The sequence below is a fragment of the Molossus molossus genome, unplaced genomic scaffold, assembly GCF_014108415.1.
Source record: "Molossus molossus isolate mMolMol1 unplaced genomic scaffold, mMolMol1.p scaffold_m16_p_4, whole genome shotgun sequence".
NCBI lineage: Eukaryota > Metazoa > Chordata > Mammalia > Chiroptera > Molossidae > Molossus > Molossus molossus.
Genome location: NW_023425377.1, coordinates 72,730,152 through 72,743,451, shown reverse-complemented (window position 1 = coordinate 72,743,451; position 13,300 = coordinate 72,730,152). Strand labels below are relative to the sequence as shown.

General features: G+C 40.1%; 2 protein-coding genes across 2 annotated transcripts in view; both read right to left on the bottom strand.

Annotated features, from left to right (window-relative positions):
* LOC118643861 (zinc finger protein 709-like) overlaps window positions 1–9,905 on the bottom strand; it is an 84,660-nt gene extending 74,755 nt beyond the window's left edge. The window contains exon 1 of the mRNA XM_036282217.1: window positions 9,417–9,905. Coding sequence (XP_036138110.1) covers window positions 9,417–9,419 — 3 coding nt within the window. The 5' untranslated portion in view covers window positions 9,420–9,905. The remainder of the gene's footprint in view (window positions 1–9,416) is intronic.
* A 1,479-nt stretch (window positions 9,906–11,384) lies between these two features.
* LOC118616479 (zinc finger protein 709-like) lies at window positions 11,385–12,411 on the bottom strand. The gene has a single exon (XM_036242067.1). The coding sequence runs from the start codon at window positions 12,293–12,295 to the stop codon at window positions 11,450–11,452; it is 846 nt and encodes a 281-aa protein (XP_036097960.1). The 5' UTR covers window positions 12,296–12,411; the 3' UTR covers window positions 11,385–11,449.
* Between the last annotated feature and the right edge of the window lie 889 nt (window positions 12,412–13,300).

Below are 13,300 nucleotides of genomic sequence, written 5' to 3'. Positions count from 1 at the left end.
ATATCATGTCATCTGCAAATAATGACAGTTTCACTTCTTTCTTTCCAATTTGGATCCCTTTTATGTTTTCTTCATGTCTGATTGCTGTGGCTAAGATCTCCAGTACTATGTTAAATAAGAGTGGCAAAAGTGGGCATCCTTGTCTTCTTCCTGTTCTTAAGGGAAATACTTTTAGTTTTTGTCCATTTAGTATGATGTTGGCTGTAGGTCTTTCATATATGTCCTTTATTATGTCAAAATAAGATCCCTCTATTCCCAAATTGCTGAGCATTTTTATCAGAAATGGGTGCTGGATTTTGTCGAAGGTTTTTCAGCGTTTATTAATATGGTCATATGGTTTTTATCTTTCATTTTGTTTATGTGGTGTATCACATTTATTGATTTGTGAATATTGTACCAGCTTTGCATCCCTGGGATGAATCCCACTTGGTCATGGTGAATAATTTTTTTGATGTATTGCTGGATCTGATTTGCTAGTATTTTGTTCAAGATTTTAGCATTTGTGTCCATCAGGGGTATTGGCCTGTAGTTTTATTTCTTTGTAGTGTCTTTTTCTGGTTTTGGAATTAGAATTATGCTGGCCTCATAAAATGAGTATGGAAGTCTTCCTTCTTTTTGAATCTTTTGGAATATTTTGAGGATAATGGGTGTTAGTTCTTTGAATGCTCGGTAAAACTGCCCCGTGAAGCCGTCCGGGCCTGGGCTTTTGTTTGCTGGGAGAATCTTGATTACATCTTCAATTTTCTTCATTGTCATTGGTCTGTTCAAGTTTTCTATCTCTTCCTTTGGGAGACTATGTATTTCTAGAAATTTGTCAATTTTGCCTAGATTGTCGAATTGGTTGCAGTATAATTGTTCATAATATTTGTTAACTATCCTTTGTATTTCTGTGGTGTCAGTTATTATTTCTCCTCTTTTATTTCTGATTTTGTGTATTTGGGTTCTCTCTCTTTGTTACTTAGTGAACCTTGCTAAGGGTCCATCAATCTTGTTTATTTTTTTAAAAAAACAGCTCTTTGTTTCATTGATCCTTTGAATAGTTTTTTTGGTCTCTATGTCATTTATTTCTGCTCTGATCTTTCCTATTTTGTTTCTTCTACTGGCTCTGAGGTTTTTTTTTTGCTTGCTTTGTAGTTCTTTAAGTTGTGAGGTTAGGTAGTCAATTAGAATTTTTTTTTGTTTCTTGAGGTGGGCATGAAGTGCTCTGAGAACTGCTTTCACTGCATCCCATAGATTCTGTGTTGCTGTGTCTTCATTTTCATTGGTTACCAGGAAGTTTTTAATTTCTTCCTTGATCTCCATGGTAACCCATTCATTGTTCAATAACAATCTATTTAGCCTCCATGTTTTCAAATATCTTTGCATGTTCTTGTTGCAGTTGATTTCTAGTTTCATGCCATTGTGATCTGAGAAGATGCTTGATATGATTTCAATCTTCTTGAACTTGTAGAGACTTCGTTTGTGCCCTAACATGTGGTCTATCTTTGAGAATGTCCCATGTGCATTTTAGAAGAATGTAAATTCTGCAGTTTTGGGGTGTAATTCTCTGTAGATATCTATTGAATCTATTTGATCTAGCGCCTCATTTAGAATCTGTGTTTCCTTGTTAATTTTTTGTCTAGAGGATCTATCCAGTGATGTCATTGGGGTTTTGAAGCCCTGTGCTTTGATTGTATTGCTGTCAATTTCTCCTTTGAAGTACTCCAGAAGAGTTTTAATGTATTTTGGTGCTCCTGTATTGGATGCATATATGTTTACCAAGGTTATATTTTCCTGTTGGATAGATCCTTTCAATAGTATATAGTGGCCTTATTTGTTTCTAGTTATGGCCTTCATTTTGAAATCCATTTTTATCAGATATGAGTACTGGTACCCCAGCTTTTTTTCCCTTTTCATTTGCTTGAAAGATTTTTTTTTTTCATCCCTTCACTTTCAACCTATGTGAGACTTTTGTTGTGAGGTGAGTCTCTTGTAGACAACATATATGTGAGTCATGCTTTTTTATTGAGTCAGCTACTCTGTGTTTTTTTTATTGGAGCATTCAAACCATTTACATTTAAGGTGATTATTGATATGTACTTATTTATTGCCATTTTTGTTTATTGTGGTTATATTTTTCTTCCTATTTCTTCTACTAATTACAGCAGTCCTTTTAGCAAATCTTGCAGTGCTGGTTTGGTGTTAATATATTCCCTTGGCCTTTTTTTTTTTTTTTTTTTTTGGTCTGGAAAGCTCTTTATTTTACCTTCTATTTTGAATGACAGCCTTGCTGGATAGAGTAGTCTTGGATTCAGATCCATGTTTTTCATGACCTTGATTACTTCATGCCACTCCCTTCTGGCCTGTAGTGTTTCTGTTGAGAAGTCAGCTGAGAGCCTTATGGGGGTTCCTTTGTAGGTAACCTGTTGCTTATCTCTTGCTGCCTTTAAGATTCTTTGTTTTTAATTTTTGGCATTTTAGTTATTAGGTGTCTTGGTGTGGGCCTGTTTTGATTCTTCTTACTTTGGGCTCTTTATGCTTCTTGAATTCAAATACCTTCTTCTTTCATCAAGTTAGGGAAGTTTTCTGTCACTATTTCTTCAAATATATTCTCTAACCCTTGCTCATTTTCTTCTTCTTCAGGGACTCCTATGATGTGAATAGTATTACGTTTCCAGTTGTCCCACTGTTCTCTTAAGTTGTCTTCCTGTTTTTAAATTATTTTTTCCTTTTGGTTTTCTGATTGGTTGATTTATTCTACCCTGTCTTCTAATTCACTGATCCGGTCCTCAACTTTCTCTACTCTGTTGGTTAGTCCTCTCAATGTGTTATTTATTTCATCTATGTCATTCTTTATTTCCACTTGGTTGGTTTGCAATGTTTTTGTATCTTTACTCATGGTATTGATGTCCTTACTCATGCTGTTGAGCTTCCTCAAGATCATGGCTCTGAACTGTACCTCTGATAACTTGCTTAACTGCATTTCATTTATCTCATCTTTGATAGAGTTTTCTTGTTCTTTCATTTTGGATTTGTTTTTTTGTTTCACCATTTTGGCTATCTCAGTGGGTTTTGGAGCCTGCCAAATTTTCCCTGTGGGTGTTGGTGTTCTGCTGTTTATGGCTCCCACTACTGGTTTTGAATAAGCATGAGAGGGCCCACATTAAACACCACTGTCAAGTCTTACTTTTCTGGATATATTTGCAAGCCCAGAAAAGGTTTAGTTATCTTGTAGCTTTTTGCCTCAAGGCTATTAGTCTCTTACTCAGGGCCTTGGAATGTAGCCCTGGTATTTTGCGTAAGAGGATTTTTAGAGGGTGGGACAGATGCTGGTTGTTAATGAGCCTCGATTTGCATTTCTTTGCCTCACCTGTAAGGGGTTGAATCTCTGAGGGAAGGGCTGTTGCTTTTCCCCACAGCTCTGGGGTGGACCAAGCTGGACAACGTCCTGTGTGGCCAGGAAGGAGCAAGCTGGCCACCATCCTGTGTGGCCATGACTCAGCAAAGACTCTGAGCACCCTCCAAATCCTGGGTGTCCCCAGAGAGTTACAGTCCAGTCTGCCCTCCCTCTGCCAGAGCCCCAGATGAGTGGCTGAGGCTAATTTAATGCTCTGCCCTGGCCCTCTGTGCTGTGGAGCAGGCTTGGTATTTTATCCCCTAGGGCGCTGCTCACAGCTAAGACCGCTGCTGTCTGTGGGCTCCTAGCCCGCCACTCTCTCTTGCCTCTGCAGATCCTACCAGTGTCCCTGGTTATATGGTCTTGTCCCACTTCTTCTCTGTTGCTTTTTTCTGATGATTTGTCTTTAATTTAGGTGTAATTTCCATTTGGTCCTGGGAGATTGTCTGTGTAACTTCCATTCACTCCACTGCCATTCAGTGCTTTGATTCTTTATCTGACAAATTGCTTTCTTCCATTTCATGTAGTTCCTTTTCTGGTGATTCCTCTTTTTCTTTCATTTGGGTGTTTTTTGTCTCACCATTTTAGCAGTCTGGTAGTTCTAGGCCCGGTAAGGGATGTTGGGATGTGTAGGCAGGTCAGTGTGTATCAAATAAGGCTGCTGTACCTCCTAGACTGGTTTAATGTGTGGCGCTTTTTGCTTGGTCTGGGTCCTGGAGGATTGACAAGTGGCAGCTGGTATTAATCTGTCATAGTAGGTGCTGCTTGGGTGCGTGGGTCCAGTGGTGTTTGTGCTACTGGGGTGCATGTGTCCAGCTGGTGCAGTGCTGGGGCTTATGGGACTCACCAGTGCCTTGCTCGAATGTGTGTGTTCTGCTGGTGTGCTTTTGGGTTTGTGGGTCCCACTGGTGCTTTGCTGGGGTGCGTTGCTGTCTGGTGGGGCTCAGCTCTTAATCAGTCGCTGCTGATGCTGCTGGGGGCAAGTGTCAGCTCCTGGTTTGTGCTGCTACTGCTGCTGCTGTTGCCAGGGGGTGCCCTCAGCTCCCAATCCTCTGCTGCTGTTGGGGGCTGAGGATGCTCAGCTCCCGGGACTTTGCTGCTGCTTGGAGAGGGGCTCCACTCCAAATCCGCTGCTGCAGTTTTCAGGGGCAGGTCTCAGCTGCCCAGGCTTTGCTGCTGCTTGGGCCTGGGCACCGCTCCTGATCAGCCTCCGCTGATGCTCCTGGAGATGGGTCTCAGCTGCCGGTCTGTGCTGCTGCTGCCTGGGGATGTATGTCCACTCCAGAGCTTCTGCTTCTGGGGGTGTGTCTTGGCTCCTGAACCTCAGCTGCTGTTGGATGTGGGGCTCCACTCCCACCTAGTCACTGCTGTTGTGGAGGAAGATACTGGGCTCTAATGCTGGCATTACTGTTGCTGGGGGTGGTGCTCCACTCTGATCAGGCTGCTGCTGTGTGGAATGGTGCTTGGCTCCAGTGGGGTCCACTGGTCTGATGGTGCAAGGTGCACTGGTGCATTCAGGTTGCTTGGCCCTAGTTGCTCCCCACTGCCTCCTCCCAGAGAAAACCATGGATCTTCCAAAATGGTGGGGCCTTCCAGCTGTGCAGGGAGAAGTGCCCTGACAAGCTGCTTACTGCTGCCTGCTCCCTGTCCACAGCACAGGAACCCTCTGCCCCACATTTCTGCCTTGTTTGAGGTTGCTTGTCCACACTTATGTTCACTCACAGTCTCTCACACTCACCTTCATTCCGGTCCTGCCTGCTGCCATCTTCTAGTCTGTCTTTGTAATATTTGTATGTCTGTCTGGGTGTTATGTGTGTGTGTCCTTAAAATCTGAAAGGTTTTTATTTCATTTGCTGCCTAATTGCCCTGGTAGTGCCCTGCTCACCATGTTAAATTGAACTGATTGGCACAGAGAAATCTTTGTCTTCTTTCTGATTGTATTAATCATGTATTTTATAATCTGTATTTTAAGATAATTTGACATCTTTGGTGAGTTTCAGACATAGGAAGACACTGACTTCCCTAGGGAACCTGATTCCATGTTGGTGGTGGACAGCTGGCCTGGGACAGTGTTCACATGCATACCACCTGATCCGGTGCCACGTTTCTCCCCACCTCCTTCTCTATCCTTCACACCAAGACTGTATGTCCCCTGGCCCAAACCAACCCATGGCAGGTACCTCACAACTAAGGACAGTTCCTGTGCCCCAAAGCCTGCTGGAATTGTTCAAACTAGCTACTTCTAAGCTGCTTACTGTGTCCTGTTTTACCTCTCCTGTGGAAACCCAAATAAAGGCCCTGGCTGAAGTTTTGTCTCACTCCTGATTCTGTGTCCTGACCAAACTGGATGAATCCCTGTGGCCATGCCTGGCATAAAGTCCTTCCTCATCTTGGGAAATATAAGTAATAAAAATATTTCAGTGACATTGGCCTGTCCATATTTTCACTTAGCCAGCCATAAATTAAAATTAAGGCTATAAGTTAGACACTGATCCTGAGGAAAAGAATTCAGGTAAGAGAGTGAAGCCACTGTGGAATTGAGTGAATGAGGTCTTCAGGAATGAGTGCACAGAAGAGTTGATGTCTACTGAGGACCCCATGGTGGAGGTGGAGGATGTAGGTGCTGAGCAAGGAGATACTCCCCTTTGGTTCCCTCACTGATCTCCCAATAGACAGTCAAACTGACAAAGGGAAAGAACTCCAGCCACTACTGGCCCTGACTGCCATCCACAGGCTCCCATTATGCATTTTGTAGTGACATGCTTATTGTATTGGGAGGTGTCAGGAAGGGTGAAATCTCTTTCCCATCAGGAGCAGCTGAAACACACTCTTTGGGGATTGGTTTGGGAGCCAGGAGACACTCCTCTACCACAGGTGATGGGAGTGAAAACAATTCACTCTTAAGACCTGGGCTTCTAATGAGGTTCTGGGTGAGAGAGTCTGTCTTTCCATCTGTCTCTCTGTATCAATCTCCTATGTTGGGACAGGCCTTGTAATAGGTGCTGTAGTGAATGTTTAACATGCTCCCAGCATGTGAAAACACATTTGTTGTTTTTAGTATTTACACATACTATTTCAAGAGTAGCTATGAATTTTTACAAATGCATAGTTGTAACACCAAAATGGAAAACACTCCATCAACCCAAAGGAACACCATCATGGTACCTGTTTATACTGAACCCACCTTTAAACACATGTCTGTTTGAAGTTCCTCCTCTCCCTTTGCCTCTTCCAGAATGTCATGTAAGTGGATCACCATGTTGTCTTTCAAGTCCTCTTTAGAAACTTTGGCACCACATTTGTAAAGGTACATAATTATATAACCTTAGAAGTGTTCTTCTGAGGTTAAAATTGTTGAAGTTGCACAGTAGAGCCCACATGAGAACTTTGAGGTGGAGAAATTCCACTATTATGAGCTATGTAAATTTGGACAAGATTTCTGCTTAACTTTCATTTGCATGATGGGAGGAATGACATGAGCAGGGAATCATGTGAGATACCAATAATTATAAAGTCACATTAGCTCTATACCTCTAAGAAAACAAACTAGCACAGAAACAAGAAAAGGGACAAAATCTGGATTTATTTCCTCTTCAATGAAATAAAAGCCATCACCTTTTACTGAGTGTATCATAACATCTCCTCGAAGTTAAACATATAGAAATGATCTCTGAAAACAGCAAAAATGAGCACGGAAGGCTTTGTGCCCTCCATTGAAACAAAAAACTTACAGCTGTTCCTCTTCCACACTGAACTTGCACAGGTATCACTACTCATAGAGAATTAATGATGGGCTACAACTGTGCAGAAGACCAGAACTTTCTTAAACTGGGAGGAACTCAAAGGTTTCATAAGGTACACAAATTGTGTCTCTCAGTTGAAATAGCAGCTAAATGATACCCCATTTCAAAAATGAATTGCAAATTATTTCATTGGTGTTAAATAGAAACATCAGTACCACAAACACCATGGCTCAAAGCAGTGAGAAGTCCCCCATGCCACATACCCATGTCCATATTCGCAATCAAATAGCACGTGCTCTCAAACCAGGAAGCCTGTCTATAGCGTTTTAGAAAACCACTGCTGTGAATCCCAGGAAGGCAGAAGTTTAGGTTTTGTTATCCATTGTTTAAACCCACACTTGAGCAGATCTGAACAATAATGACTTCCCCATTGACTTAGGCCCCTACCCTCCATAATAAAGATATAGATAATCCATACCACTTCCCTATAATCTCACCTGTCAGTGTGTCCTTATCTTCAAAACCTTTAATTTTTTTTTAGAATCCAAAGCTTTTTCATTTAACCATCTCTCTTTCCCACAAAATCATAAGCACCAGGAGTGCAAGACATTTTTTTCTTTCATGTCTGTTTATTCACAACATAGACTTGAACAGTTGTGCTAAATTCGGTATGTTTTCCATTTAAACCACCTGGCATGTGCAGGGTGTTGAAAAATTAACATTAAGATCATATTTTCAACCTGGCTCAGTTGGTTTGAGTGCTACCCTGATATGTCAAGGTTTCAGTTTTTATCCCCCATCACACACAAGATCAATCAATGAATGCACAAACAAGTGGAACAACAAACTGATGTTTCTCTTTCTCTCTTCCTAAAATAAATTTTTTAAAAAAGTAAAAAACCCTTTATACTCAGTGAGAATGGCTTCATTGGAAGAGAGATATTAACTGTGTTTTCCTGCTAGGTTTGTGCTCTTTGACAATATCCTTAAATTTATAAACCTCATAAAGGAGATAAGTGTCATATATCTTGCTAAGGACTCTGTGATTAGGAATATATATATATAATGTTTTTAACTGAAGTACTTTGTGGAAATGTGTCCAAGACACTATAGAAAACATTTCGGTATTTAGACAACAAGAAAGGCAAAAGCTGTTCCAGGCAACTGGTTGCTGGCCATACACACCCTGCCTACTTGTAGAAAAGTCACACACGTCCCTCCTCACACAAAGTTACTTCATGACCACAATGAATCAAGGCAATAGCAAAGACATTCATGTCTGTATAAGTGATAAAAGAACAGTCACCAAAGAATAAGTGTCAAAAATTCCCCTTTTATCACTAATATGATTTGTGCTTCTTACAATTGAGGTTTATCTTCAAGTCATTTTTTTCTGCCTTCTAAATAAAAATGGTTATCACCACCCAAGACAGACTTAAGTTCATTTCCTCACAGAATCCAATGAAGAAAACTGTCTTGCTTCCCTGAAGGGCAATCAGATGGTTTGTCATAAGAAATCAAGAAACCCTCTTCAGTGAGCTGTTACTGTTACAGCCATGTCATTGATGGTTGTGGTCATTCTTATTATTCAAATTCATTTCATAACATCTCTCTTTTATGACAGGTGTGACCCTGTTAGTCTTCGGTTGGAGGGGACTAAAAAACATGATTGAAGTTTTTTATGTTATGAATAGGAAAGTGGTCTCGTGCCAAACGTTATAAGTATCAAAACATTAAAAATATAATTTGCCCAAGGAAAACATGTCTGAATTTGTACACACATGATAATTGTGCCTCAGAATGTATAATGATTAATTAAATGGGAAAAAAATTACAATTTGATCTGAAGATACATAATTACAATGGGATATTTAAATATATCCCCAGGAAACAAAAAAGACAATAGTTCTTGGCTTAAGAGTGCTTGGGGAAACAGTTAATATTTCTTTGAAAAGTACATAAGTATTTATTAGAGAAATATGCACATAATTTCCATCACAAGAACCAAAGGTAATTGAAAACACTGAGAGACTGCGCTCAGCTCTGAGTAGCAGGAAACACCCAGAGTCGGCTGCAGTGAGGAAAGTGCTGGTTCACACGGAGGGACCAGGACCAGCTCAGAGCGGTCACTGCACAGAGTGCTGGAAGAACAAGCTCACGTGGCTCCTCTGCGCTGTCACAGTGGAATCAGAATCAGTCGGCAGTAGTATCAACGGGACAAGATGATTACTAGTCGAATTAGACCTAAGACAAATGCAACCTAGAGAAGAATGCGTACATTCAGAAAACAGTCTCACCATGACGGTCTACATTTGTTGCCACCATATGGTGGACACCTCTGGGCTTGCAGGAAAATCCAACCTATGCTGGATCTTTACTGTTGAATTCTGAACACCTGTAAAATGGAAGTGAAGCAGCCGCTGGTAGTTTTGAGGATATTCTTGGCTGGCAGGGCAAAGATCGAGGAACACAAACTAAAAGCAAACGTACATAAAAGCTCCATGCATTTGTCTGTCTCTTCATACAAGTGGCTCCAAACCCAGTCTAATCCTATTTCATTCAAGTTTCATGGATGTTCAGCCTTGGTGATTTGTAACACGGAACCATAAAGGCAACAGATTGTGGAAAATGTGGTCCACAACATTCCTCATATTGATATAACAGTCAGGAAGGGTCATCTCCAACTCTAGATTTTATTGTCCTAACACAGGTATTCTCTTCTTAATGCCAAGTTCATAGTCCAAATCCCAGCCAAAGCAATGACAGAAAGCAAAGGAACAAGATGAAAATCATTCACATGGACTCTACAATAAATTTTGTGTACTTACAAATATATGGCAAATATTTATTGACCAAAATAATACTTAATGTCAAATGTAACTGAAAAATTTAAAAAAAAACATGTATTAACAAGAAAATGGAGTAAGGCGCTTCGGGCCAATGAAAAGGCACTTTTCTGTTAAGGTAGAATATATATGTGGGTGAGGCATTTTCATTCAGTACTTGCCACAGAAGGCCAGTAGGAAAAATCCCCCAAATATCCAAGTATCATTATTCAACGTTCCTTTCTTTATAGAACAGTTACAAGATTACACAGAAGTTAAACCTACTTGCATATTAGTAAAACATTTTACCCATGGATCTAACAAAAGCTAATGTAGAAACACAAAGTGTTTATGAACTGACTAAAAGGAAAAAAAAACCTATTCAACTTCTTAGAAACTCTTTCTTAGAGTACCTACAGAATTATATTACGTCAATATTTACTTACTAAAGCAAGAGGAACTCCATACCAGAGAATCACTTTAAGAATGAGTCAGTCATATTGACAACCCTCAGAAGAGGGGGTGGTGGAGGAAGGGGAGAGTTAAACCACAGAACTTATAGGCATGTACGCATAACCGATGGGCACGGACAACAAAGCCGGGTATGGGGTGGGGGAGATGGGGAGAAGGGTGCCAATGGGGAAAAAAAGGAGAAACAGCTGTAACAAAAATAAATTAATAAAAAATTAAAAGACATATATAAAAAAAAAACAAAAAACAAAATGTAACTGCTATACATATTTTTAAGTTTACTCTGCATGGTTAAGATTCCATCTATCATTTTATAAAGTCTAGAAATCAATAAAGCAACAAATACAGTCTTAAAAAAAAAAAAAGAATGAGTCATAACAACCATGGATGTCTGACGTTTATAGCATTTCTTTCCTGTTGTGAATTTGTGGGGTATATGAATTAATTTGCACCAGGCTTTCATGTACTAGTTACAGGAATATGATTTCCTTCCAGTGCAGTTTTCAGGCTACTGTGAAAGTATTTGTAAAAACTTAAGTTTGTCCTCAGTGTCAGTATTACAGTAGCTGTCTGGTGCACATTCTCACGTGGTCTTGTTGAGATATAAGGCAAAATGAAGGTTTTTCTCCATTGTTTACATTCAATAGAATTCTCTCCACTTTGAGTTTTTTTCCTGGCCTTTCCTAGGAAATGGGACAGCTGAAGGCATTTCCACACTCTTTATTGTTATATGCTCTCTCCGTGTGCATTCTTATGTGTCCATGAAAGGCTCCCCCAATATCCTTATATTCATAGAATTTCTCTTAGGTATGAGTTCTTTCAGTGTTTTGTAAAGAACTAGGCTGACCGAAGGCTTTTCTACAATCTTTAATTGACAGGGCTTCTGTTCAGAGTGAGTCCTTTTATTCTTCATAATAAACTGGAAGAAATGAATGTCTTCTAACATTCCTTACATTGCTAGGGTCCATCTCCAATCTGGGTTACCACATGTGATGCACAGCTGAAAGATAAAAGCAGGCTCTCCCACATTTACATTAACAGGCTTTATCTCTAGAATGTGTTTTCACATGTTTACGAAAACTACTTGAGAAACTGAAGGCTTTACCACATTCCTTACATTCATAGGGCTTTTCTCCACTGTGTGTTCTTTCGTGTACTCGAGAGTACATGGGATAACTGAAAGCTTTGCCACATTGCTTACACTGATACGGTTTCTCTCCACTATGAGTTTTTTCATGAATTTGAAAGTAACTGAGACGACTGAAGGCTTTCCCACATTGCTTACATTCATAGGGTTTCTCCCCGGTATGAGATCGTTCATGATTTCTAAGGGAAGTGGGATAACGGAAGGCTTTCCCACACTCCTTACATTCATGAGGCTTCTTTCCATCATGAGTTCTTTTATGATTTTTAAGATATTTGAGAAAACTGAAGGCTTTACCACATTCTTTACATTCGTAAGGCTTTTCTCCACTGTGTATCATTTCATGACTTCGGAAGTTTCTTGGACATCTGAAATCTTTTCCACACTCCTTACATTTAAAAGGTCCATCTCTAGTGTGCTTGATCATGTGTCTCTGAAATAAGGGGAGAGAACTCCAGGCTTTCCCACACTTCTTACACTCATAGAATTTCTCTCGACTATGAGTTCTTGCATGTCGACATAAGTTACTTAAGTACCTGTAGGCTTTACCACATTTTGTACATTCATAGGGCCTTTCTCCACTGTGTTTCTTTTCATGTACGTGAATGTACCGAAGATGCTTGAAAGCTTTCCCACATTGCTTACATTTATAAGGCTTCTCTTCATATTCCTGACATTGGTCTAGTTGGGGTCTAGTGTGAGAGCTCATGTGGTTATTAAAGGATAAATAGTGCATGAAGACTTGTCTACACAACTTGGATGTAGGTAGTTTTATTGCAGTAGTTTTTTTCTTTTCATTAAGATTTGGAATCTGGCTGAAGGTTTCTCTACATTGACTACCTTCCTTCCTCTGTACTGAATGACTGCTGCAAAAAATCAGAAGCATATTATTAATACTTTACTTATTAATGATTTAATATTTAGTAATAGCACGACAATGATATATTTACCATTCTCAACGGAAGTGTGGGGTTTCTGCACATTCTGATTGTTAGAAAGTAGATATCCTAAAAACCCTGAAGGAGGGATCAATATTATAAAAACAGTAATATTCATTAATGGTGTTTCTGAATACTGTTCCAAGTGTACCTGTTTTTTTTTTTTTGTTAAATCCTCACCTGACAATATTTTTCCATTTATTTTCAGACCGAGGGGAAGGGATTGAGAGAGGGAAAGAGAGAGAGAAAGATTGATGTGAGAGAGAGAGACATCGATTGGTTGCCTCCCCTATGACCCTGACCAGGGCCAGGGACTGAACTGCAACTGAGGTACGTGCCCTTGACCATAATCAAACCCAGGACTCTTTGGTCCGTGGGCCAATGCTCTAACCACTGAGCAAAAATTGGCCAAGGCTGTAACCTTTTAAAAAAAAATCCTCACTCAAGGTTATGTTTTTATTGATTTTGAGAGAGAGAAACATAGATATGATATAGAGAAATCAACTGGTTGCCTCCCGTACACAGCCTGACCTGAGATCAAATCTGCAACCTAGGTATATGCCCTGAGCAGGAATCCAACCCACAGCGTTTTGGTGTACAGGATGACGCTACAACTAACTGAGCCACCCAGCCAGGGCCTAAGTGTACTATTTTTATACACTACCTAGGTCACATTAGAGAAAAATCTTCTGATGAAAGTATTCGAAGGATCAATAAATCTGAAGGTAGGCTGATATGATTCGTTAGCCTGTGTTTTAAATTAGATAACATATTAAGATTCTCTTGTGGGACACTGCTTTCTC